General features: G+C 51.4%; 2 protein-coding genes across 2 annotated transcripts in view; one reads left to right on the top strand and one right to left on the bottom strand.

The window, feature by feature from the left end:
- CCDC120 (coiled-coil domain containing 120) overlaps positions 1-6,976 on the top strand; it is a 29,426-nt gene extending 22,450 nt beyond the window's left edge. The window contains 3 exon segments of the mRNA XM_048490821.1: positions 686-790; positions 3,060-3,785; positions 5,060-6,976. Coding sequence (XP_048346778.1) covers positions 686-790; positions 3,060-3,785; positions 5,060-5,153 — 925 coding nt within the window. The 3' untranslated portion in view covers positions 5,154-6,976.
- A 12,602-nt stretch (positions 6,977-19,578) lies between these two features.
- Positions 19,579-25,484, bottom strand: PRAF2 (PRA1 domain family member 2). Its single transcript, XM_048489975.1, has 3 exons — positions 25,283-25,484; positions 22,611-22,828; positions 19,579-21,372 (listed from the first exon to the last, which is right to left on the bottom strand). Exons 1-3 carry the CDS (start codon positions 25,459-25,461, stop codon positions 21,233-21,235), a joined length of 537 nt encoding a protein of 178 aa, XP_048345932.1. The 5' UTR covers positions 25,462-25,484; the 3' UTR covers positions 19,579-21,232.
- Between the last annotated feature and the right edge of the window lie 778 nt (positions 25,485-26,262).

Genomic DNA, 26,262 nt, shown 5'->3' with positions numbered 1-26,262 from the left:
AACCAGGGCAGGCATACATTGAAAAAATGCTGGGGAAGAATTTTGTAGAACTAATAAAAGGGAAACACTTTCTTCATGCAACAAGTGATTGGTGTTTGGAATATGCTGCCACAGGAGGTGGTGATGGCCACTAACCTGGATAGCTTTAAAAGGGGCTTGGACAGATTTATGGAGGAGAAGTCGATCTATGGCTCCCAATCTTGATCCTCCTTGATCTGAGATTGCAAATGCCTTAGCAGACCAGGTGCTCGGGAGCAGCAGCAGCAGAAGGCCATTGCTTTCACCTCCTGCCTGTGAGCTCCCAAAGGCACCTGGTGGGCCACTGCAGGTAGCAGAGTGCTGGACTATATGGACTCTGGTCTGATCCAGCAGGCTAGTTCATATGTTCTTATGTCCGTTTGAATTTGAAAGTCCCACAGGATCTTGACCTTCTCATTTTTCATTACTTCATCATCATCATCATCATCATCATCATCATCATCATCATCATCATCATCATCATCATCATTTAAATTTGTTAGACCGCCCACCCCCGAAGGGCTTTCTAACTGCTTGAGAGGAGGAGGAAGAGGGTTTGGCTTTTTGGTTACAAGGGTGCCCAGTGTTGGAGCCTGAATGCTCATGGGAGCTTCGGACTTGACCATGCTCTTCTGATCCTTTTCTCTCTGTCCCGTTGCTTGTGCAGCCCAAACCGCACCCTTCCCAGGAGCGTGTCCAGCTTTGAGGGCCGGAGCGTCCCAGCAACCCCAGTCCTGGCGAGAAACGCTTGTGGTGTGAACCACCAGTTCAGGTAGGTGGGTGTTGTGGGCGTGCACCCAGCCAAAGGAAGGCTTGCTGTTCCGCAGCTGGATATAGGAACAGAAGAGGAATCAGAGAGAGAGAGCAGAGCTAGTTAATAATGGTCATATTATTTACAATTTGGGCAAGTTGGTGCATGCAGATATTTCAGTTCAACAGAGCGTTGCGTCTGTCTGCGCAAGGGAAGGGAGAGGCCAGGACCTTCAGTCTGGGGTTCCACCAGCACCTTTCTTGGTGCCTGTCCAGTGTTTAGTGCCTTGACAGCAGTGGCCATCTCAGTTGAGTTACTGAAGGTAAGCTGTGTGTATGTTAATTAAAAAAAACAACAATATGTTTGCTGCCCAAAATACTGAAGATTTACTATTAGAATTATAAATAACCTTATCTCCTGACATTTTGACTGTGCCTCCTGCAGCAGCTGCTCTGGGGTTGCACCCACCAACTTGTTTCAGTGGTCCATTTAGGCTAGCATCCTGTTTCACACAGTAGCCGACCAATTTCTGTAGAGGTCCAGCCGTAGGGCACAGAGGCTGAGGCCTTCCCCTGAGGTTGCTTCCCAGCACTGATATCCAGAGGTTGACTGAACATGGAGGTTCCCTTTAGTAACCATGGCTAGTCACCACTGATCGGTCCCTCCCCTCTCCTCCATGAATCTCTTTAATCAGTCTGTCCGGTCACAACGTTGTTGTTGTGAGGATAAAAATGGACAATGGGAAATTGTTGCGAGGTATTCTGAATCCCCGTTGGAGAGAAAAGAGGGATGTAAATGAAATATGGTGGTAAATAATTGAGAAAGACAGGCCCAGAACAGAGACTCATGCAGAGACAGAAGAGGCAGCAGCCTCAGAGAGGATACTATTCTTATCACACCCCTGTCCCAAACAGGCTGCTGCGTTCGGCGGCGGCAGAGCTGCTGGAGATCCCTGGCCCTGCGATGGTGCGGCTGGCCTTGATCCGGGCCAGGACCTTTACGGCCCTGGGCCCTGCCTGGAGGAATGCTCTACCTCCAGCACAAGTTGGTCTCTGAAGAACCCTGGCGTGGACATAGGCAGTAGGACTCCTCAAGCGGGGCCTGTAAGACAGAACTATTCCACCGGGCCTTTGGGGGGGCTGGCCGCGGTTTTATCACCCCCCCACTGAAGCTAGCTAAGCTTTCCATCTGGTCAGGGGCCACTGGGTTCCATCTTTGAGTCCACTACTCTATCCCTCCTTTCCGCTGGCCTTTAGATTGGGCGCTTTGTTGTTTTAACTGGTATGTAACTGTAATTGTTATTTAAGTTTTTTAAGTTTTAAGTTTTTAATGAATTAAGCTGCATTCTTGTATTTGAAATGTTTTGCTGATTGTTGTTTAAAGTGCAGCCATTTTGTGAGCCGCCTCGAGCCCTTCGGGGGTGAGGCGGCTTATAAATCTCATAATTAATAAATAAATACATAAATAAATAAATAGAGAAAAGCCAATGCCCTCCAGAGGAGTAAAGATGCGGTTGTTACAGCTGCCAGCATCTTCTGTGGGTGGTACTTTGGACTCATGGAAAAGCAGAGTTAATTGTTTAGAGGGGGGTCCCCATAGTGGCATATGTCCAGAAAATGGAGCCTGGGGCAAGTACTGAAATTGTGCCCTCCCCCCAGAATTGCACCCTTCCCCCAAAACTACATTCCTGGGGAAGGGCAGAGGGAAAGGGTGCCCACCTCTCCCATCAGCTGGCCCGCCAGGTGAGCAGCAGGCCATGCGGGTGGGGCAGAGGAGCAGCCGGTGGGTCAGGCAGAGGCTGGTGGGTGGAGGCACAGGGAGGGAAGGAGCAGTGAAATGCACCCCCTAAGTGACCCTCACAAATGGTGTCTGGGGCCTCGATCCCCTCTGTCCCCCCCTAGGTACGCCATTGCTCAAACTCTTTGAGCCTGAGAGCCCCTTTAGCATTCTGACACAAGGTGGTGGGTGCAGCCACAAAGCGGGCCCTGTGAAAGGCAGAGCTACACCCAAAGGAAGCCCAAGGAAGGGTGCAGGAGCAGAGGGGTCATGCAAAAAACAAAACAACCAGTGAGCTAGAGAACAAAACCAGCACTGGGGTGGCTGCCATCTAAACAATGTTATTTGGATCTGCACAGCCAATCAGAAGCCCCCACCTGGCCCCACCACTTCCTGAAACACTTGGCAGGCGCACAGTGCCCATGGATGGCACATTGGGGACACCTGGTTTATGGTGTAGTAACAGCTCTTGCAGGAATTAATAGTCTTAACTTCTCCTCATTTCTCCCCACAGGTCCGAGGCCCCAGCCCTTCACCCCCGCCAGTGGTCGGGCAGCCACGATTCCCAGCTCGGCCCTCCAAGCCGCCTGTATACCGAGTGCTGGGACAGGTCGCACTCTATGCTTCTGCCGCTTTCCGGACCTCGGCCAGTAGCACATAGCCTCCGAGGCTCCTGATTGAGCCAGAGCCTCCTCTGGAGGACCTCTCTCTTGCCCTCTCATGCCTCTTTCTAAAAGCAACCGGGCTCTGACCCGCTCTGTTCTTAAGGGCGAGAGAATCCTCGCCCGCCCTACAATGATCTCCTTCTGGACTACTACCTGGAACGTAGGTGCTGGGGAGGTGGGGAGCACCTGTCCCGTCGGGATGGGCCTTCCCAACTGGAGTGGGCCGCCTTTCCAGAGAGCCCTTCACAGCGCCGAGCCCGCCCGGCAGCCCGCACCAAGTCTTGTGGCCCGTTGCTCCCCCCCCAGTCCCGGGAGGTTGGCTACGGCCCCCCATTGGCCCCCCACCGGAACTTCCACAAAGCCCTAGCCCTGGAGGGACTCAGGGACTGGTACTTGCGCAATGCCGGAGTCGGCCAGCGGGGAGCGCCAGAGAGACGGGGTCCCGCTCAGTCCGTCCATCAGCAGCTGCGAAGTTACTGTGAACCAGTGCCCCCCAACTCCGAGATGGGCTACTATGGGGGGCAAGGAGGATTGCCCCACTCATTGAGCTATGCTGGGCAGCCGCTCTATGGCAGGTATGGAGCTCGCTTCCATCCCATGCCCCGATAACCCCATCGTCCCCCGTCCTCCCCCCTTCTTGGCAAAGTCCCTGTTATCCATTTCCACTCCTCTTTGTGCTAACCACTTGCTTTTGGGGGGGTTTTCTACCTTGGCATTCTCTCGCTGCTAGCTGCAAACAACTCTTGCTGTGAATTTTCAGGGCTCCTCCTTTCTTACTGAGAAGGGCATCGTCAGTCTTCTTAGCCAACTGTTTTCAGGCCTGAAGAATTATTGTGGAACTCTGAAGGAGGGGGAGGCGTGGGACTTTTGGGAGAAGGGAAACATCCACAGAAGGGGCAGATCCGTCATCTCACTCAGGGGTTCCCAACCCGGTGCTCAAAGGCTCCACGGTGCCCCCCCAAACCCTGCCGCCCATCAAATGTTTTAGAAACTGGGCAAGAAGGGGTGGAGCTGTTTGCAGTGGCAGCTGCGGCCCCCACGGCAACAGCATCTTCCCTGCAACCCTGAAGGCAAGCTGTGTGCATGTAAATAAACAAATAAATATACATACATGCAGTGGTGGGATCCAAAAATTGTAATAACAGGTTCCCATGGGTGGTGGGATTCAAACTGTGGCGTAGCGCCAGTGGGGCTGGGCAGGGCACGACGGGGGCATGGCCGGGCATTCCGGGGGCGGGGCATTCCTGGGCGGGGCTGTGGCAAGGACGCAGCCGCTGCGCCGGTCCTTGGGCGGGAAACGAATGCACGCAGGCGCAGGCTGCCACGCACGCCGGTGCACCTCCTGCTAGACTGCTTCAAGTTCTGCGCGCTACTGCTGAGACGAGGGGCGTAACTAAGGCAAAAATCACGTGGCAAAATCACCGATTAGTAACCCACTCTCGGCACACACAAATAATTAGTAACCCACTCTCGGGAACCTGTGAGGACCTGCTGGATCCCACCTCTGAATACATGCATATATACACTTCAGTTTCGGGAAGAAATTCGGGTCCAGAGGATGCCTTTTCAAACAAACAAATGCCTGTGTGTATATGTGCATGTGTGTGTGTACCGGAGTCTTCCTGAAACTGAAGTGTTACAGATTCACTATTTAGTGTGACAACCTCACGCCTCGACATTTTTGGGCTTGTCTTCACCTCCTGGGGCAGCCATTTTATCTCAGAATCCCAAACGTGCCTGTAGGCCCAGAAAGATTGGGAACTCTGGCTGACTTTTTCATTCCTGGCGCAGCCTAATTCTTCTTTCTGTCTCTTTTCCTCCTTTGTCTGCTCTGGCGCGGCCTCCTTAGACCCTTTGGGGAACTGCTTTATGCGGACGACTCTTCCAGCTCTTCCTATGCCTTGGACGCCACAGAGCACCCGGCCCCGGGGACCTTGGTCTGATGCCCGCTTTTTTTCCCCCAAGGGGAACCGCAGTTCTGTTTCTGTCGTTTTCGCTGGTGCCTCTATTCGCTTTTTCTGCTGTCTTCTACACCATGTTGTTGTGTGGGACTCCCTGCTGGCAGGGTTTGTGTACGTTTGTGTGCGTGTGAGAGAGAGAGAGGGCTATGCATGTAATGCTAGAGACACAGTAGGGGGCTAGAATGTGTCCTGCCCGGTTCCTACACGTTGTTATCTGTTCCCCCAAATACTGGGGTTTGTGTCTGCTGTAGCATCTCTTCTCCCCCCCCCCCCCCCCCAAAGGGTCTGAGTGGTTTTCAGTTCTCTCTTCTGGTCACTTGTGGCTGAGGGTGTGGTGTTTTAGAAACTTGGGATTTATATTGGGGGGGGGGATGCGTGTGTGTTTTGTGTATGCACGTGCTTTGTTTCCTTCTTTGTAAAATGTCAAATAGCACAGAGAGTCAGCCTGTTACCGACATCAGTCCTGTAACACAAAAATCCCCCGTATCTTGTTTTGCCCCAAATGTGTCGTCTCTGCCGATGCGCCTCCCCCGAGGGTCTGCCAGTCTTGAGAAGGTGAAAGACCAACTTCCGAAGGGGGATATTGAGAGGGAGCCCCTGTTGACACCCCTCGGGATAACCCCACGAGTGTGGGACTTGGGGATCTCCCAGAATTTAGCTGGTCTCCAGACAACCAAGTTCAGCTCCTGAAGGGAACGGCAGCTTTGGACGGCAGACTCTATGGCAGTGGTAGCGAACCTACGGCACTCCAGATGTTCGTGGACTACAATTCCCACCAGCCCCTGCCAGCATGGCCAATTGTAGTCATTAACATCTGGAGGCTCGCCACCACGGCTCTATGGCATCATACCCTGCTGAGGCCCCACCCCCAAATATCCAGGAATTCCCCCACCTGGAGTTGGCAACTGGAGTCCCCACCTTTCCCTGTCATCCTGTTGGCTGAAGGTTGGGTGCAGAGTTCTTGGCTGTGTTTCAGTTAAATCATTCAAAGGCAGAGGCAGGGCAAACGGGGCCAGCTGGAGCAGCCGTTTATGGAGAGCTTCTCCCCTCATTCTGACTGTCCTGTCCAAAGGTGGAGGTGAACTTTGCGCACGAGGGTACGCATCGGCCAAAACATCTGTGCGCACAAACTCTTGGGGACCCTCATGTGTGCGGCCAGAGTACTGCCGATGTTTACACGCAACAACATCCAGATTTGCCCTTTGAGCTTCCAAAAGCACAGTTCTTAAACTTTTTCAACTTCCCACACTGGGTTTTCCCCTCACCCTCCTGCCTCTCTCTTATCTGCCATACCTCATGATCATGCAAGAGCTCTTCCTTGGCACCAAAATTATAAAATCTTATTCTCCCCCACCGTTAACAATTGTGCAAGAAATAATAGTCGGTGTATTGTTGGCTTTCATGGCTGGAATCAACTGGGTGTCGTGGGTTTCTTGGGCTGTCTGTGGCCGTGATCTGGTAGGTTTTGCTCCTGACGTCTGGGATGCAGGCAAAACATTGGGAGCAAAAACCTATCAGGCCTCGGCCACGTAGCCTAGAAGATCGACAGCAGCCAAAGAACAGTCTCTTCTTTTTAATCTGTATTTTGCCCCTTGAGTCAAGACTGAGGTGGGAGAGGAGGAAACACTCCGTTCCTGCTCCCCCTCCTGCCACACCCAGATGCAAAGAAACAAGATCCTTCTTATAGGTCTGTGTGTCTTTTTAGTATACGTTAATGTACAGATTGCATATGGGGGTCTGAATGTAAAACTGAGCACTGTGCAGAAGGGAAAGGGGTTTCTACAATAAAGATTGTTAAAAGTGAATGAGGCTGGGATGTTGACATTGCGTAGGCCTTCGAAAGGCACCACAAGGGCTTGAATTCCTCTGTTCTGCTTGCCTTTGTAAACATGTCTGGCCCGGACCCCCCGACCTAAAAAGGCTTGTTGCTAGATCTCCATGACCCGCCTGCAGCAGCCCCCCCCCCGTGTTGCCCGTGGGCACAACAATGGCCGCCAACTTCTTTCCTGACACCCACCAAGTATTTTTACGAGTGTGCGGAGCTCTTTGGTGGCAAACCTTCTGACTGGCCCCCAGAGATTAAAACAACATTTCAGTGGCAGGTACCTGCCCCCCCCCTCCCTGGGCTTCCTCTCTGAGTGTGACTGTGCCTCATAAGAAAGGCATTTTGTAGTTGTGCCACCCCCCCTCCCCCATAAAAGACCCCAAAGGTGGTCACAGGCTCAAAAAGATTGGGAGCTGCTGAGCTACAGGGTCATACTGTTGTGCAAAACAAACTAGAGAGCTCGCGTGGGACACTGGTCAGAGTGTGGACCTATGATCTTGGGAGACCCGCATTCAGAGAAGCGCTCAGTACCCCATGGAGCTTGCTGGGTGATCTTGGGCTCCTGACTCAATTTGGCAGCGGGCTTGTCCTACTACAGATCAAGGGTGAAAGTAAAAAGCCACTGGTTCAGGGCAGGCTGATTTCAACCCGCTCTTCCCTGGCTGGCTGCAGATTTGGGAAAGCGAAGAGTTTCCTGGGTAATGCTGGAGGGGGGTCTGAACCCAGCGCGGGAGGATTTCTCTTTTTGCCCCTTCGGATCTAGGGCCAAGGTTGTCTGCCTCCACCCTTCCTTTCCCCCTCCTCTCCCCAGAGTTACTTTCCACGGTTTTCCTGAGCTGCAGTTTTCACTATGCAAAGGTTGCCCGGGGTTGCAAAGAAACTAGGGAGGAGGGGAAGTTTTTCGCCCTGTCTAGGCAAGGAAAAACGCAGCGTGGCTTCCCCCAAAACCCGACTCCGAGCCACGCTTGCCCAGCCGACATTACAGGGTTGTTGAGAAGATTCAAACAGAGGAGGCACGAATGGTCCGGCTGCCCTTGCATTTCTTCGAGGAAGGGCAGGATAAAAATAAACCGGAGGGGGGGAAAAAACCTTACCACACTCCCTTGTTCTGCTCTTGAAATCACAAACAAAGATCACATTAGGAATCCCAACCACAGAGAGAAAACCACGGCCACATTTGAACTAAGCTAAAGGCGCCGCTTTAAACGATGCTGAGAATCCCACGGACAGAAAAAGGAAAACATTCCGGCGGGAAGCAGAGTCTGCCACTGTGATGCAGAGATCTTGCCTGGAGCCATTTTCCCAGCACAAATGGCTTGTTTGGGGGAATATTTATAGGGGAACATAAAGGTTCTGATTCAGGTAATTGCATGTTTGCCTGAAAAGGGGCAAAAGTCTGTCTCTCAGGATTGTGCCTCACTGGGGAAAAAGCATGACATTCAATTCACCTTTCCCCCTGTGCCATAATCCCATCCAACTGTCTTTTTTTGGGAGGTGGGGTCAGATGGAACATCAGCAAAAATTACTTGACCCCCTAACATATTTTGTAATAGACTTGTAATCTGCATTTAATTTTTAGGGTGGGAGGAGAGTTTGAGATTCGAGATTATAGGAAAAAGCCCTGCTCTACTCTGGAAACCTTTTCATCAAATCCTGTGGGGATGCTGTAGTTGCTCAGGGGATGCGGGATTGCACTCTGTAGCTGCTCAGAAGCACCGTTGGCTCTGATCTCTTCATGTATTATCTGCTTGCGTCCTGCGGCAGCAGAGGCCTGCTTGGGTTTCTAAACAGCAGAGGGGTATCTAGGGGAAATGGAGCCCGGGGGCCTAAATCTGAGCCCCCCCCCCCCCCCCGGTGGCCACCTGCCCTCCCCCACTGTGACCAAACAATGATTTTTTACACCAGGTCGTTTCAAAGTCACCATCATGTTATAGAACATGCCCCAACTCACAAATCTCAACACAGCAATGGGCCTGCCACACAGCAGAAATACATTTTTTTGAAAACATTTTCAAAATGCTTTCAAAATGTTTTGTTATTGCTATGAAAACATTTTATGGTGTTGTATCCAGTCCCCCCAATTGGGGGAAACAGCACCACTTTCAATATTATTTAAACGGGGGACCCCAGATTCTCCCTTTAAGGTGGATTTAAAAGGAGAATCTGGGCTCCCTAGTTTATACAAGTGATGCTGGAGTCCACCCCCATGCAGCAAAACCACTAAGGAATGTCACCCACTTAGGGTATACCGAAAAGCAGAGTGATCACAGCGCCAGGCTTTATTTGCCAGAGTGTGCATTAATGCAAAAACGGTAAAAAAGCTCTAGTGCGAATAGGAGGTGTTGTTGATTTCCTTTTCGAAGCAGCCAGGATCATTGGTGCTTCCTTGACTCCCTTAACTGCATCAGAAGGGTCCTGTATTTTAAATTTGCCCGAAAGTGGTGTGCATTCAAGTCGAGGGTCTCTTTCTTCACATTAGCCTTGCTTTCTAGTGAGTGAATTACAGACCAATCCAGACTGGGGGGCGGGGAGGGCAAACTGGGAAGTAGGCCCCCTGCAGCTCCGCAGCACTCAACCTAGGAGAGCCTGAGCCCCACAGAGCCACGCTGCAGGCCAGCACGGCTGGGGTCAGGCTATGGGTGTTCCCAAGGGTGGAGCCAACTTTAGTTGTGAGGATAAAACAGGTGACCTTCGATTGAAAGGGCGGCGTAAGTCCATTTAGCCCCATGCAGGGTTTTCAGGCAGCCAAGGGATTCCTGCAGCTTGCTGCCTTCCTCCCTCACCTGGAAGCTCTCTGGAGGCAGCGCAGCAGCACCACCACCCCCGGCCGCCAGAGCCCTATGAATTGGCCTGTTGGTGGTGCATGGACAGAGGCTATGACTTGACCTGGGCAGCCCCAAACTAGCCTGATCTTTCAGGTCTCAGAAGCTAAACAGGGTTAGAATTGAGATGGGAGGTCTCCAAGACAACCAGGGTTGTGACGCCAAGGCAGGCAATGGCAAACATCTATTTCCTTGAAAATCCTACAGGGTTCCCATAACTCAGCTGTGACTTATATTTTATTTATTTATATATATTTTAAATTTCTAGGCCGCCTTTTCCCCAGAGGGCTCAAGGCGGCTCACAGCATGGCTGTTATCCAACAGCAACTCAAACAACATAATGTAACATTAAAACTCCAGCAGCAATTACAATTTAAAACAATTCAAACAGTTTAAAACAGTTCAAACAGGCGCCCGTTCCTAAGGCTAAAAGCAAGGAAAAGGAAAATAAAAAGAAGAGAGGGAGGGAGCAGGCGGGCCCAGATGGAATCACAGCAGGCCCGACCAGGATGACAAAAGATGGTAAATTGGCAGCCTCAGTTACAGTTCCAATTTCAGTGGGGGGGCAGTAAAACCGCGGCCAGCCTCTCCACTTGACAGCATGCGCCGATGGACAGAATGGCCGCAGCATCACTTAGTTGAACACAAATTCAGCCTTACGCTGAATCAGACCATCGGTCCGTCAAGGTCTTGATACTCTGCTTGAGCCGGCAGCGGCCCTCCGGGGTGTCAGGCAGAGGTCAGTCAGATCATCCACTTGGTGGCGGGAAGTGCCGATTTATGGCAACCTCAGAGGGTTTCTGAGATGAGAAATCAACAGAGATGGTTTGCCATTGCCTGTCTCTGCATACCAACCCTGGACTTCCTTCTGGGTTTCCCATCCAAGTACGAACCAGGGCTGACCTTGCTTAGCTTCTAAGATCTGAAGAGATCAGGCTGGCCGAGGCCATCCGAGTCAAGGCAAAGCGGTGGAAAGCTGGCTTGCCATCACATAACGACCCTGGACTTCCTCGTGGGACTCCCACTCGAGGACTAATCTAACCAGGGTCAACCTCGCTTAGCTGCAGGGACGCGATGAGATCAGGTTAGCTAGTCTGAACCTTTCTTGCGGAGATGCCAGGGGCCATCTGCCAGTGAGCCACCACAGCCCTTCTTGAAACAATGCTCTCCTTTATTTTGGACAGCAACAGTCATGATGAACGGGCAGGCGTGTTCTGCGAGCCCTACGGGGCGAAGTTATGGGGTGGGAGGAGCTCTCGGTTTAGAAAGGCAGGGCACCTTCTTGTCACGTGATGGGCAACTGAGTTGGTTCCCTGCTGCCACCTGGGGGTTAAAGGCAGGTCTGGAGAAGCTGGTGGTCAAAAAACAACAGAGAACAAGTGTGACTTTCCCACCGATGACCACCGAAACTTATGTACACACACGAAGGTAATATATTAAGTACAAGAAGGTCAGGAGGCAGAAAAGAGATGGTGCGCACATAGGAAGACCAAAAGTGCATATGTGTGTGTGTGTACACACACACACACACACACACACACATATACATACACAGAGCAATATACGAGACAAACAAAAATGTGTCAAGAGTGCACTGAAGAGAAGAGACGAACGCGGTGAATGGAAGATGAAGGCAGGTCCTGAAGCAACAGCCCCAACACAGGTTAGTCCTCAAGTCCTCCCAAAAGGTATATAAGAAGAAGAAGAAGAGTTTGGATTTATATCCCCCCTTTCTCTCCTGTAGGAGACTCAAAGGGGCTGACAATCTCCTTGCCCTTCCCCCCCTCACAACAAACACCCTGAGGTGGGTGGGGCTGAGGGAGCTCCGAGAAGCTGTGACTAGCCCAAGGTCACCCAGCTGGCGTGTGTGGGAGTGCACAGGCTAATCTGAATTCCCCAGATCAGCCTCCACAGCTTAGGTGGCAGAGCTGGGAATCAAACCCAGTTCCTCCAGATTAGATACACGAGCTCTTAACCTCCTACGCCACTGCTGCTCCCTAAGTCACAATTTCTTCAGAATAATCCGTCTAGACGGGGTTTCCAGGGCTTCTTCCATTTCGCAGTTGCTGCAAAATGGGAGCCGACCCGGAAACCCCGCTGAAGAAATGGACTTACGACAACCCTTAAAATGCTCCCTGTTTGCATCTATATGAATCTGGTCTTCCTACGTGCACGCCGTGTCTTCTTTATCTTCCGACCTTCTTGCACTTAATGCATCACCTTTGTATGCTTATAAGTTTTGACCGTCATCGGTGCGGTAGGTTCATGCTTTTTGTTTCTGAAAACGTTGACAATACCTCGCAGCCTGAGGCTAGTGTTGAAAACGTAGTTGCAAGAGACCACGGAAGAGTCACGGGGCACCCACAAGCTTTTTAACTGCATATGGCTCCCAGTGGAGTTCCAGATCGTCTTCAAGGTGCTGGTAATAACCTTTAAGGCCTTACGCGGCATGGGGCCCTCATACCTACGGGACCGCATCACCCCTTATGTCCCACATAGGACACTACGCTCGGCAGTGGCGGAATTACTGGTGACCCCTAGCCCCGCGATGATGCGGCTGGCCTCGACCCGGGCCAGGGCCTTTACGGCTCTGGCCCCTGCCTGGTGGAATGCCCTACCTCCATCAGTCCGGGCCCTGCGGGATCTTGGTGAGTTCCGCAGGGCCTGTAAGACAGAACTATTCCACCGGGCCTTTGGAGAGGCTGGCCGCGGCTCTACTGCCCCCCACTGAAATTCTGCCAATTTCCATCCTCTGTCATCTTGGTCGGGCCTGCTGTGATTCCATCTGGGCCCGCCTGTTCCCTCCCTTTCTTCTTTTATCTTTTTTCCTTGCTTTTTAGCCTTAGGAACGGGCGCCTGTTTGAACTGTTTTAAACTGTTTGAATTGTTTAAATTGTATGAAACTGCTGCTGGAGTTTTAATACGTTTAAGTTATGTTGTTTGAGTTGCTGTTGACAACAGCCATGTTGTGAGCCGCCTCGAGCCCTCCGGGGAAGAGGCAGCCTAGAAATTTAAAATATAAACAAACAAACAAACAAACAAACAAACAAACAAACAAACAAACAAATATTTGAGGGTGCTGACTAGGCCAGCCTCTCCATGCAGAGCCTGGCTAAGCTGGATCAGCCCGGGTTAAGCCTGGATGGGAGACCACCAAGGAAGTCCAGGGTTGCTCCGCAGAGGAAGGCAGTGACCAGCTGCCTCTTTTGCTCTTTCCTTGACCCAGATGGCCAAGGCGAGCCCAATCTCGTCAGAGCTCAGGAGCTGGGCAAGGTCTGCCATGGTTAGTATTTGGATGGAAGGGGACACCTGGATGGAATACCATGGTTGTTCCACAGAGGCAGGCAATGGCCACCCACCTCTGGACATCTCTCACTTTGAAAGCCTTCTGTGATCACCCTAAGTCACTGGTGGTGAACCTTTGGCACTCCAGATGTTATGGACTACAATTCCCATCAGCCCCTGCCAATTGGCCATGCTGGCAGTGGCTGATGGGAATTGTAGTCAATAACATCTGGAGTGCCAAAGGTTCGCCACCACAGCCCTAAGTCAGCTGTGACTTCCAATTTCCACCACCTCACCAGCTCAATTAGACGTTGGAGACAATTATCTGAACTTGGGTCTCTTTAAACTTATTTCAAGAAGAGTTTGGATTTACGCCCCACCTTTCCCTCCTGTGAGGAAACTCAAGGTGACTTACAAATTCCTTTTCCTTCCTCTCCCCACAACAGACACCTTGTGAGACGGGTGGGGCTGAGAGAGTTCTGAGAGAACTGCGATTGGGCTAAGGCAGACCTGGGCATTATACGGCCCGTGGGCCACATCCGGCCCGCCGGATGACCCTGACTGGTCCCTGTGTTAGAAGAACCCGTCGTCAAAATGGCGGCCGGGAGAAGCAGCGCGAGACTGGGATTATTTTTTTAAAAGCCTCTCTCGGTCATACGCGCACGCGTGCGCACTTCTCCCTCTTGGGAGCCCCGCCTTCTTACGCAGGCGCGGTGTCAGGAACAGACCGGGAGGATCGCGAGTTTTTTAAAAGCTGTAGTTCTCTCCCCACCCTCAGAGCCTCGCCACATTGCGCAAGTGCCGTGAGAGGAAAAGGTGGCGAGGGTGGCGAGAGCGAGTGACTGTTGCTATGCGAACTGCCGCTGAAGGGCAAGGAGCGGGAAGGGCTGACCTGAGCACGCCCCCTCTGGACGGGAGGAGGGCCCGGCCCTCCACCATATTTTCTGTTTCTTATGCGGCCCCATGCAAAAAAATAATTGCCCACCCCTGGGCTAAGGTCACCCAGCAGGCTTCATGGGTTGGAGTGGGGAAACAAACCCTGTTCTCCAGATTAGAGCTCTTAATCACGACACCCTGTTGGTTTAAATTCACTGAAATTGGCATTAACCCGCCAGCTGGCCCACAAAGCCCTAAGGCGGCACATCCATTTCGTCCGTGAGTTGCTGAGCTCGAGGTTGGCACCTGTGGCTTTCTTTCTGAGCGGTGTGTGAGCAGCTCTCCCAAGCACCCACTTCCATCTGTGATACAGGGAGGAAGAGTAAATAATCATAATGGTCTACCTTATCGAGTTGAAGAATTCAGATTTCTCCCCTGCCTTTCTCTCCTGCAGGAAGTCTCAAAACGACTTACAACCTCCTTCCCTTTCTCTCCCCACAACAGACACCTTGTGAGATAGATGAGGCTGAGAGAGTGCTGAGAGAACTGTGACTGGCCCAAAGTCACCTAGCAGGAATGTATGAGGGGGAAAAACAAATCCAGTTGCCCAGATTAGAGCCCACCGCTTAACCACTAGACCACGCTAGCCATGGGACTACAGGGCTTGATGTGCATTTTAAAAGCTCCATTTTCCAGTCTGCATCGGTCCCCTGGCAGGGCGATTTGTCCGGGCAGTGAGTGCAGCACCAGGATTCAGGTCATGATTTGAACTCATGCTGTCCGTGCTTGTCAAGTAAAAGGACCAAACAAGGACATGTTAAGCCAGAAAGAACTTCCATCAGACAAGACCACAAATGGCATCTGCTTACTCAAGAGGCTGCCATCCATCCAAGAGAGGTCACATTCCAGTTCCCCTGGAACGGGACCGTAGTTTTCCTCCACAGAAAGTAAAATGCAGCAGGGTCCAGCGGCACTAGAAAGAGTTACCAAACATTTATTGTGGCAGAAGGTTTCGTGATTCAGGGCTCACTTCCCTGAGTGCCCTGGAAGGTTGCTTGTAAAGTTCTATGAATAACAGTTGGGCGTGCCGAGAACGTGGATTCATGGCTCTTCCAATAAACGCTGCTGTCTTCACGGTGCCACTGGGCTCCGGGATTGTCGCTTACGGTCTAACGTGGCTTTTTAGCCATCAAGCCACAGCTGAGTCATGGCGACCCCGTGGGGTTTTTCCAGGCAAGAGACGTTCAGAGGTGCTCTGCCGCTGCCTGCCTTTGCGTCCCGCCACGCAGGACGTGCCTTGGAGGTTTCCCGTTCAAATGCTTGCCTGGGCTGAGGCTGTGTGAGTGGCCCGAGGTCACGCAGCAAGTTTCCACACACCCCGATCTGCAACCTGAGGAGCACGGACTTGAGCCTGGCTTCCCTGGATTCTGCCCCCCCTGCCCCCCCTCCGGCACAGGCAGAACGATGCACTTTCGATGCACTTTCCATCCACGTTCACAATTGTTTGCAAGTAGATTTTGCTGTTCTGCACAGGGGCAAGCAAAGTGCACTGAAAGTGGATCGAAAGCGCATTGTCCTGCCTGTGCAGAAGGGGCCCTAGCGCAGTGATGGCGAACCTATGGCACGGGTGCCAGAGGTGGCACTCGGAGCCCTCTCTGTGGGCACGCGCACACAGAGTTCGTCATGTGGGGAGCGGAAAATCACCCCCCACACACACACACACCCATCTAGGCTGGCCTAGGCCGCTGAGCACAACGTGCGCGCACCACAGTGAGCAGGGAGGACTCGGCTGGCGGGCCTGGTGCCTGTGCTCCAGGTGGCAGCTGCCTGGGGGGGGGGGGGTGCAGAGGAGGCAGAGATGCTAGAGAGGCACAGAGCAGTGCATGCAGGACTTGCTGGAGGCTAGACCAGGCTATCCCCCACTCGAGCAGGTGGGGAGGAGGAAGAGGGAGCGTTTTTTTCTAAACTGAAACCTCAGCATTCAGGTTAAATTGCCAGGTTGGCACTTTGCAATAAATAAGTGGGGTTTGGGTTGTAATTTGGGCACTCGGTCTCAAAAAGGTTCGCCATCACTGCCCTAGCGCGACATCTTCACCATCACCCCACGGCTACCTTCCGGAATTGCAGGGAAGTATTTCAGAGACCGTCAACGTTTTCAGAAATGCTCCTTCTACTCTTATCGCACTCCAACTTTTAAAAAGGTAACATTAACTTTCTTCCAGGCCTCCGCCCAGCTCATCAGTGACAGCAAGCAGGGCCCCAGAGGCCCCTCCCGCACACACAGAATCATGCACTTCCAATGCGCTTTGCAGCTGTGCAGAAGAGCAAAATCCACTTGCAAACCATTGTGGAAGTGGATGGAAAGTGCATCGTTCTGCGTGTGCGGGAGGGGCCAGAGCCCGACCCTCAGAGATGAAGGTTATAAATTAAGCTTTAGCATTCGGGCTTCAAAGGAGAGACCTGCTTCAGCCCCAAGAGAGCCGTTCACCAACTGATGAGCCAGCTCTAGATAAGTCTTCCAAGGATAATAATAGGGCCATACATTTGGGGGGGGGGGGGGCTGCAGAAAAAGTTGCTAAGTGAAGAAAATGGTCAGCAAAAAGATTGGGGCGAGGGGGAGCCCATCCTATAGGGCAGTGGTGGCGAACCTATGGCACGGGTGCCAGAGGTGGCACTCAGAGCCCTCTCTGTGGGCACGCGCAGAGTCGCCCCACCCCCCACCCCCCACATACATCTAGGCTGGCCTGAGCCACTGGGCTCAATTATTAGCATTAAACCTAAGACCTAGCTTTGGGGAAGCAGTGTAGGTAACCCTGTTAAGTGCTGTTAAGCCCCACTGCTTTTCATGTGAAGAACTAAAGCATGATCCTTTACCTGGGAGTAAGCTCAGTTGCTGGCAATGGGGCTTGCTTCTGAGTAAACCCTCCTAGGGTCATGATTCACCCGTTGGAAGAGTTGCATGGTTGCTTCAAAGCAAAACCACCGACTACCACCAAGCTTGCTCCCAAGTAACGCACGCCTCGGAGTCAACCGTTTTTTCTAAACTAAAACCTCAGTATTCAGGTTAAATTGCCGTGTTGGCACTTTGCGATACATAAGTGGGTTTTGGGTTGAAATTTGGGCACTCGGTCTCGAAAAGGTTCGCCATCACTGCTATAGGGAAACAAGATGGAATCATAAGGTGGAATTTTACCTCCGCTATGAATTTAGTGAGGGGGGAGAGTTAGGCAATCCATACCACATACCCCAATCTGAGGATATGAGGATCACCGGAGAAACACTATTGTCCCAGGCATAGAAGAGATGGGGGCTTCCTTCCCTCCTCCAGAGTGCTTGGCGTAAATGGGCTCAGAGGCAGATTCGTCCTTGAACTCCCCTTCTCCAAACAAATCCTTAAAAGAAGGAAAGGGCCCACCTTAATGTATCCCTTTCTGCAACTTCGCTCCAGCAAACTGAAAGCGGTGTCCAGGTCAAATTAAAATTATACAACTAGCAGCACGAAATGGCAAACAAATAGATTGGGGGGAAAAATAACATCAGCGAAAACGCTGGGAAATACTGGAAAGATAAAACCAGGCCAGGAGAAATTGAAAACCGTAGTCCGTTGAAACAACTGAAAGGCCAGCACAAGAAACGACCCCCAGCGGGCACCCTGCAGGTTTCTGAGGGACGGCCCTGGCGTTTGCCTGCTTCTCTGCTGATGGGTGCGCAAAGAAAGACATGACTTGAAATCTGTGGGAGTAGTTAAAATGTCGTTGTAACATTCAAAAGGGAATAACCAGCATTCGGAACAACTTAAAAGTGATAACCAAAAGTGAGCAGGCAACTGTTTTTTTTGAAGAGGCAAAAAATAAATCCCTAATATCCTATGCCAGCCCCTGCCATTGCCTGCTCTATTATACACTAATTTAAGCTTTTGAACAGTCCTCAAGGGGAGCTCCAAGTAAAGCACCTGGTGGTAGCCTAATCTTGATGTGATCAGAGCCTGGATGATTGTAGCCAGATCTTGTGTTTTGAGGAAAGGCTGTTTTCCATGCCACAGAAGAGGCCTGAAGCTCTTGTCCGGAGCCCCAGTAGCAACTCCATAGTGTTCCCATGAACAATTGCTGCTGTTCAGAACAGACAAACTCAGGGGGCCGCCATGAGGCACATTGCTAACCAACCGCGCCTCAGTCTGGTTGGGATGGAGCCTCAGTTTGTTGATCCTCATCCAATCTTTTCCGCTAACTCAGGGGACAAGTATCTGAACACAGACAGGCCCGAATGTCCAGACAATCCAGTTTCCCAGGGACATTAAACAGAATGGAGATAAAACGCAAGAGCAATAAGGCAGACCAATTCTCCAGCAACAGCTCCTGATATTGATTTGACAGACAAGACTGGAAACTCCCCTATATAGCTATTTGGCCAGCAGCCTTCCACGGATGGCGCAACAGGAGGGCCGGAGGGAGAGGTGTTGTTTAACATAACAAATTAAAAACACACTTTCCCCAGCAAGAGCAAGCCTTTCCTAGTCCCAATTTGGCTTGCCAGTACATCAGCCACGAAGGGGGACCCACTTTACTGAATACAACGGCCTACATTACAGGGCTGTTGTGGGATTTGCTGAGAAGATGCATGTGCTTCAAAAACGGACCTCCTACAGAAAATCCTAAGTAGTTGTCTTGTTATTCATGGAGGACAGAGATCCTTTAAAAAGGGGTGCCAAATTGCAGGTGGCAGCTGAAGATCTCTCAGGATTACAACTGATCTCTAGGCAACATCGATCACTTCTGGAGAAAACGGTCCCTTTGGAAGATGGATTGTGGTGGGACATTTTATCCCGCTGAAGTCCCTCTCTTTCCCCAGCCCCGCCCTCCTCACAATTTCCCAACCCAGAGAAGGCAATCCTATCCATCAATGATTGACAGCCACGGTGATTTGGGGAAACCTCCATATTGAGAGGCAGCAACACTCTGGACACCAGTGACGGGAGGCAACCCCAGGGGTTGTCGGGCAAAATTTTGCACTGTCGGGCAAAATTAAAATACAGGCCTCTGTGCCTGCTGCTGGACCTCCAGAGGGGCAGGTTGGCCACTATGTTGCCCTAGATGGACGGCTGGTCTGATCCAGCAAGGCTTGGGTTCTTATCCCATATAGCACACTTTTGGACGTTGCTGTTTGCACCCAGGGACATGGAAGGAGATGTCCAGTCAATCTTTTGCAGAATTACTCCAGTGATTTCAGAAGCCAAAACACTTGATTCCAGCTGGCTTAGACTGGAATACCTCTGCACTGCATGGCGCTGCTGGAATCTGGGCAAGGAAGGAAACCTAAAGGGACAGTAATTCATACAACCTGCCTTAAAGCACCCCGCCAATTCTGCTTCTTCCCACCTCAAGGTTCTTCATTCATTCATTCATTCATTCATTCATTCATTCATTCATTTATTCATTCATTCATTCATTCATTCATTCATTCATTCATTCATTCATTCATTCATTCATTCATTCACACAAAGTACAAAGAAAACCAGTCATCCTGAAACAAAAACAATATTCCACAGCAAATCTTTTGCCAAGCCGTAACATTTTTTGTAGCAAAAAACCCGCCCAAACGAAACAGTACACAGTGTTTTATTACAGATTCCACACCCTTCCTTTACCAACTATATACCCAGTCCGGTATACAAAGATAAGGACAGGCGTGACATGTTGGCCCCTTCTTTTTTTGGCAATGGTTCTGAACTCTTGAGGAAACGTCTTCATTTATTTCCCAACCCTCTCGCCTTAGCTGTTGTCACTGACGCTGCCCAGAGGTCTGCCGGCCACGGCTGTCGGCCCCATTCCTGCAAGCTTTGCAGAAGACTGGCTTGTACAGGCATGCACTGGGACGAAGGGCAATCTGGACTTTGCCTCTGGAAATGAACGGGTGGGGCTCTTCTACTCTTCCCCCCTCCCCCCCGAAAATGGTACACAAACTGGGAATTACCTGCAGCTGGGGTTGCGTAGGCTGCATGCGGCTTCCTGACTTTGGAGTATCGCCACCACGCTTAAGCATACAAGGGGTGAAATCTTTGGGGTGATTACATAGTGGCCTTCATAGATCATGTGAACACTTAGATTGGTCATCTTTTAAAAGACACCCCCCACTTTTAAAAAAACAAAAACAACCCTGCTGTTGGTGGAGGCTTCTGGGACTTATCGTCAGCTGCTGGAATTGTTTGAGCACAAAGATGGAAATCATGTGAATTACCAGCTATCAGGGAATATGGCCTGTGGAAATAGCTGAATTTGCCCAAATGGCAAAATTAATGGTGGGATGTTATCTGAGTTTAAGGGTAAATGGACAAAGTCAGCAAATTATCTTGAAAATATATATATACATATATAAATAAATTAATGTTGATAAGCTTCGAGGAGTCGAAGAGAACAGAGAAATGACAGATAAGGTATAGAAAAATTAATATTATTACGATTGGACTACATAAGAAATACTTGTACTTGGGAAAGTAATCTCCTTTTTAGTTATTAATCTTAGGGTAAGTGAGGCAAACTGAAAGGCATGATGGCTCTAGACAGTTTGGTGGGAAGTCCATGCGTGGAAAAAATTAATCTGAATTTGTGTTTACCGCGTTATATTTTGAGTTCTGATCCATTATTGATTAACTGTAATTGCAATCCTCGTTTTTAAGGTCAATAAATCCTCCCCCCAACTCCACCCATGCAGGGATAATCCCACCGCTGCCGCCGTCCCACTCAGGGCTGCTGTGGGCACTGCAATACAATAATGCAAGTGAAAGGCTTTGGAACATTTGAAAAGGCTACCTAAATGCTTGACATAATTATTCTCGAGTCCAGCCTCCATTTGAACAGATAGAACGAGGCTGTATTTTAAATGTGCTCTAGGATCAAATCTCGATGACTGATCCACAAAATACTACAGCTAACCTTTTCCAATCAATTGTTTAAAGATGCAGCCTTGCATTTCCATTTGCTGTTTGTAGCGTAAGCAGGAAACTTCCTATGCTCAGCTAGGGGACAGCCTCAGAAGTCGATGCTCACTTTCAGACAGAAATGCCGCCCTCCCCTTTTGATCTATGAAGCCTCATCCTCTGCACCTCGAGCTGCGGCACTTTTTCACAAGCTCATAGCCAAGCTGCTAGATTGGGTTAAGTGAACAGATAACAAGGGGCGGGGGGGGGGAGGGAATACTGACGGTCAATGGCAGGAAAGTGACATTTGCAGAGAAGGAAGAAAACGGGGCGGCCACATTTAGGATCCGGCTTCCTGCTCTTGCCCGAGAGCTTCTAGGAGCAGACCCATGGGCGTCCGCTTCAAGCCGATGCTTTCAATTTTGTTCTCGATCCTGTTCTTGAGATTGCGGAGACGCAGGGAAGCGTGGAGGAGGATCACTGCACAGAAGAAGAGGAAGACAAGGAGGACGATTAGAGATGCTCGTAGAAACGGGAAGCCATCTTATGCCCTCCTGGTCCCATGGGAGGGTGGGGGCTGGGAGCGGAAGAACAGGTGTTCAGGCTACCAGTGGGCCGCCAAGGACAGTGTTGTCCGCTCAGGCTGGCAGCTGCTCCCCAGGTTCTCAGGCCAAAGTCTTTCACCTCACCTATTGCCTGGTCCTTTTAGCTACAAATGCTCCGCCACTGAGTTATGACCTTCCCCTAAAGAACACTCATGCAGCTGCCTTATACAGAGACAGGACACTGATCTATCAAGGCCAGTATTGCCTGCTCAGACTGGCAGCAGCTGTCCATGGTCTCAAGTAATGCTCTTCTGCATCCCCTGTTACCTGATCGTTTTCACTGGAGAAGTTGGGGACTCACCTTGAGCCCTTCTAGAGGCAAAGCAGAGGCTCTGGGTCTCTGGCTCGGCCTTCTTGTGTGCTGAGCTGGTGGTTCTCGCCCTCAGCTCTCTTGGCCCACTGCTCACGGTCCTGGCCTTGAGACCCACAAAATCCTCCCTCCAGGTCTTCCTGTCTCATGATGTCTCTGATGCTGCATGTTGGCAGCTCAACCAGTCTTGGCTTTGGAAAGACCAAAGACCGCAGTTCCAGAGAGCTTTCCTCAGGCACACCCCTGCAGAGATTCTCGGCTACTTTTTAGTAAAGTGGCAGAACGCTGGCAGTGAATGGGAAGTTCCGAGTTCAAATTCCCACTCAGTCATGATGAAGCTCACAGATGAAGCCTGTGGCTCTTTTTCAGCCTATCCCACCTGACATGGTTGCTGCAAGATAAAAAGGGATAACCCCCCAATAGCTGCAGGTACTAAGGTTACCAACTTACAGGTGGCGCCTGGAGCTCACCCAGAATTAGCACTGATGTCCAAACTATAAAGAGCAGTTGCCCCTGGGGGGGAAAACGGTTCCTTTGGAGGGGGGGTTCTACAGCATCATGTCCCACTGGGGTCCCTCACTGTCTAAATCAGGGGTGGCCAACCCATGATGCTCCAGCATGGCCAATTGGCCATGGTGGCAGGGGCTGATGGGAATTGTAGTCCATGAACATCTGGAGCCTCATAGTCTAACTCCTGCCCTCCCCACCTCCAAATCACCGGGAATTTCCCTATTTCTTGTGAGCAATCCTGGTCTGCAGAGGCCCCTCCCCTTGTCTCTACCTGCTCCCAGTTTGGAACTCACAGGCTATGGGCAGAGCGATGAAAACCAGGAAGACAGCAGAGCCATCAAAGAGAGACACCAGGAAGTACGCAGAGCCCAGGATGGCAAGGAGGCAGGAGCCGGGATAATTCCGCCGGAAGCGCCGCACGGGGGGTTTGTTCTCCGCTGCCCAGACAAAGCCCAAGAAGATCAGCGTGACCAGCACACCACTCAGCAGGGTCAGGAGGAGGCGAAAATATCTGCAGGAAATGGACCAACCCAGGAATCCTTCTTAGTTTAGCTTGGAGGACAACATGTCTGGCCGAGACACCAAGAAGATATATAGCCATGGCCAAAGAAAAGGGAAAGAAGAGCGTGTTAGCAGAAAGGGTGCGGAAGATTCCCCTGACAGGAGAATCTTCCAGCTTCTCTGCATCTAGCTGCAGAAGTGAGAAGGCCCCTTTGCTGTTTACCTCCTTCACCACCAGTATATGTTGCAGCCTCTTGTCAGAGCTTGGAAGCGAAGCATGGTCAGCCCTGGTTAGTACATGGATGGGAAACCACCAAAGAAATCTAGCGTTGCTACACAGAGGCAGGCAATGGCAAAACATCTGGATGGCTCAGGTTAGCCCGCACCCATCAGAGCTTGGAAGCTAAGCAGGGCCTGGTTATCATTTGGATGGGAGACCACCAGAGGCAGGCAATGGCAAACCACCTCTGAGCATCTGCCTTGAAAACCACACGGCACCAGGGGCATCACAAATCACGCCCTCTCCGCCTCGCCCCACCTACCTCATGGGAAGATCAACAGGAAGAGGAAACAGAAGGAGGAGGAATTGGGGCTGTAAAGCAGCATATAAATATCTAAACAAACAGCCTTGACAAGTGGAACTCCGGCAGAGGAAGTTTCCCACAGTGGGAAGAAGAGAAGGAACAGTAGGGCCGGTTTTTGTTTTTGAGTCGGCCCTCACTGGTACTGAGTAGAGACACCTTTTCAAGGGGAGCTCTCCCAAATCCCAAGGGGGGAATTGGGGAAAACCAGTGCCATCTTATACATGAGCATTGGCATCTTATAAAAAAAAACACAAACTAAAATGGACCGAACAACAGCAATTTCCTGCTTAGGGCTGCCTGGTCTAGGTTGTTGGGGTTTGAGGTGTGTGTGTGGGCGGGGGGGAGGGTACAGTTTCCAGGTCCAGGTTAAGAAACTTCTGGAGATTTAGGGATGGAGTCTGGGGAGGAAAGGGATCTCATTGGAGCACAGGGCCATGGAGTCCACCCTCCCAACCAGCCCGTTAACCCAGGAGAAGTGATCTGTGTAGTCTGAGGATGATGCGCAATGCCTGAAGATCCGCAGGTCGCACCTGGAGGCTGGCATCCTTATTCCTGCTCTGCACTGCCCTGTAGCTGGTGGCAGCTGAAGGTGCAGGAGCAGGTCAGTTGACAAAAGGAAACTTTGTAGTGGTTAAGAGTGCTGGATTCTAATTTGGAGAACTCTCATGTGGTGAACTGGATATGTTTCCCCACTCCTCTGTATGAAGCCTGCTGTGTGTCCTTGAGCCAGTCACAGTTCTCTCTGAACTCTCTCAGCCCCACCTGGCCCACAAGGTGTCTGTTAGGGGAAGAGGAAGGGAAAAGGGGCTTGCAAACTGCCTGGAGAAAAGCAAGGCATCAATCCCAACTCTTCTTCAGACGGAGCCTGACAGACTCCCAGATTTACAACTCGTTCCGCCTACAGAGATCACTTCCCCTGGGAAAAAAATGGCTGATTCATAGGCAGGGCCCGTACAGGTGTCAAACTCGCGGCCCTCCAGATGTTCATGAACTACAATTCCCACCAGCCAATGCTCATATTGGGAGGGACCAGAGGTGGGATCCAGCAGGTTCTCACAGGTTCCCGAGAGTAGGTTACTAATTATTTGTGTGTGCCGAGAGGGGGTTACTAATTGGTGATTTTGCCCCGTGATTTTTGCCTTAGTTACGCCCTCCTCTCAGCAGTAGCGCGCAGAACTTGAAGCAGTCTAGCAGGAGGTGCACCGGCGTGCGTGGCAGCCTGTGCCTGCGTGCATTGGTTTCCCGCCCAAGGACCAGCGCAGCGGCTGCGTCCTTGCCACAGCCCTGCCCAGGAATGCCCCACCCCCAGAATGCCCAGCCACACCCCCGTTGTGCCCCGCCCAGCCCCATTGGCACTACGCCACAGTTTGAATCCCACCACCATGGGAACTTGTTACTAAAAATTTTTGGATCCCACCACTGGGAAGGACTGATGGGAATTGTTCATGAACATCTGGAGGGCCGCAAGTTTGACACCCCTGCGCGGCTCCCCCTTTCTGAATATTTTACTGGAAAAACATTTTATTGAAAAAAATACTGGAATATTTTATTGGGAAAATACTGGAATGCTGCATTGGACACGCGTGCCGACTCAGCCCCCCCGCTCCTCCCTCGGGTTCCCGGATGCATCCACATCCCGCCCAGAATCCCCCGCCGCCCTGAAACTGGAAGCCCTGGAATATCTTATTGGAAAATACTTAAGGGGGGGGGGGGATATTGGAATATTGCATTGGAACAACTCACCTTCCCCGGGGTTTGCTGATCCCACCCAGCATGCCAGCTGCCCCCCAGGAAGGAAGGACCCCCCCCAGACCCTGCAAGACCCTCCTACCACCCCCACCCCCGGCTCGCCTCCTCCCTCCCGGACCCTCCGGACTCACCCGCCCAGCAGCAGCCCCGCGCCCAGCCCCAGCAGGTAGTTGCTCTGGTAGTAGAGCAGGTTGTTGACCACCCGGTTGTGCCAGCGCTGCAGGTCGCGCACGTCCGGGGCAGCCAGGCGGGACGAGCCCAGCAAGAAGTCGCCCAGCGGCCGCACCGGAGGCAGCCGCACCTCCGACATTTTCGCGGGCTGGCGGGACTACAGCCCCCACAATGCACCGCCGCAAGGGACGCTGGGAAGCCGAGTCCTAGGCGAGAGAGAGGAACGGGCACCGCCCTCCAGATGTTCCCATTGGCCATGATGCTGGCAGGGGCTGATGGGAGTTGTAGTCCATTAACATCCGGGGGCATAGTTTGGAGACGACCCCACCCCCCACCCCTGGGCATAGGCAAGTGAAAGCATGGCTCTTTGCCGCTTCTTCAGAGTTCAGGATACAGATCTGTGAATTAGGGCTCCATTTCCTGGACCGCCTTTGTTCTAGGACAGGGGTCTGCAGCCTGCGGCTCTCCAGATATTCATGGACTACAATTCCCATCAGCCCGTGCCAGCATGGCCAATTGGCTGATGGGAATTGTAGTCCATGAACATCTGGAGAGCCGCAGGCTGCAGACCCCGGTTCTAGGATGCTCCGCTTGGGTTCTAGCGCCTTGGGGACAGAACTAGGTACTTCAACAACTTTTATTAGCATAATAATACAATTCTATCAACAGAGAATTCAGTCACCAAACAGGTAATGAAAATAAAATTATGAACAAATATCAGTATATAAATATCAGAACAAGGTAGACACCAGAACCCGAACGGGGCATCCTAGAACAAAGACGACCCAGGAAATGGTGGCTGGATTTGCAAATCTCCTGCCATCTTTACCCTGAATGGCGTCATAGGAGCAGATCCTGGCTTTGCATTCATTATATGTAGAAGATTGGAAAAGGGAGGGAAAAACCAACTAATGGGAGTAAAAGGTTAGGAAATGCAGGA

This window comes from Sphaerodactylus townsendi, linkage group LG03 (assembly GCF_021028975.2).
Source record: "Sphaerodactylus townsendi isolate TG3544 linkage group LG03, MPM_Stown_v2.3, whole genome shotgun sequence".
In the NCBI taxonomy this organism is placed as follows: domain Eukaryota; kingdom Metazoa; phylum Chordata; class Lepidosauria; order Squamata; family Sphaerodactylidae; genus Sphaerodactylus; species Sphaerodactylus townsendi.
The sequence above is the reverse complement of the archived record's forward strand: the minus strand, read 5'-3'. Positions and strand labels throughout refer to the sequence as shown.

Bases quoted from the DNA above. Each gene is read 5' to 3' on its own strand.
- PRAF2 (XM_048489975.1), bottom strand. From the start codon at position 25,461: ATGTCGGAGGTGCGGCTGCCTCCGGTGCGGCCGCTGGGCGACTTCTTG. The intron at 22,829-25,282 runs GTGAGTCCGGAG...CATTTCCTGCAG, and splicing joins GCGGGGCTGCTGCTGGGCGG to ATATTTTCGCCTCCTCCTGA. The intron at 21,373-22,610 runs GTGAGTTCCAAA...TCTTCTGTGCAG, and splicing joins CATCGCTCTGCCCATAGCCT to TGATCCTCCTCCACGCTTCC.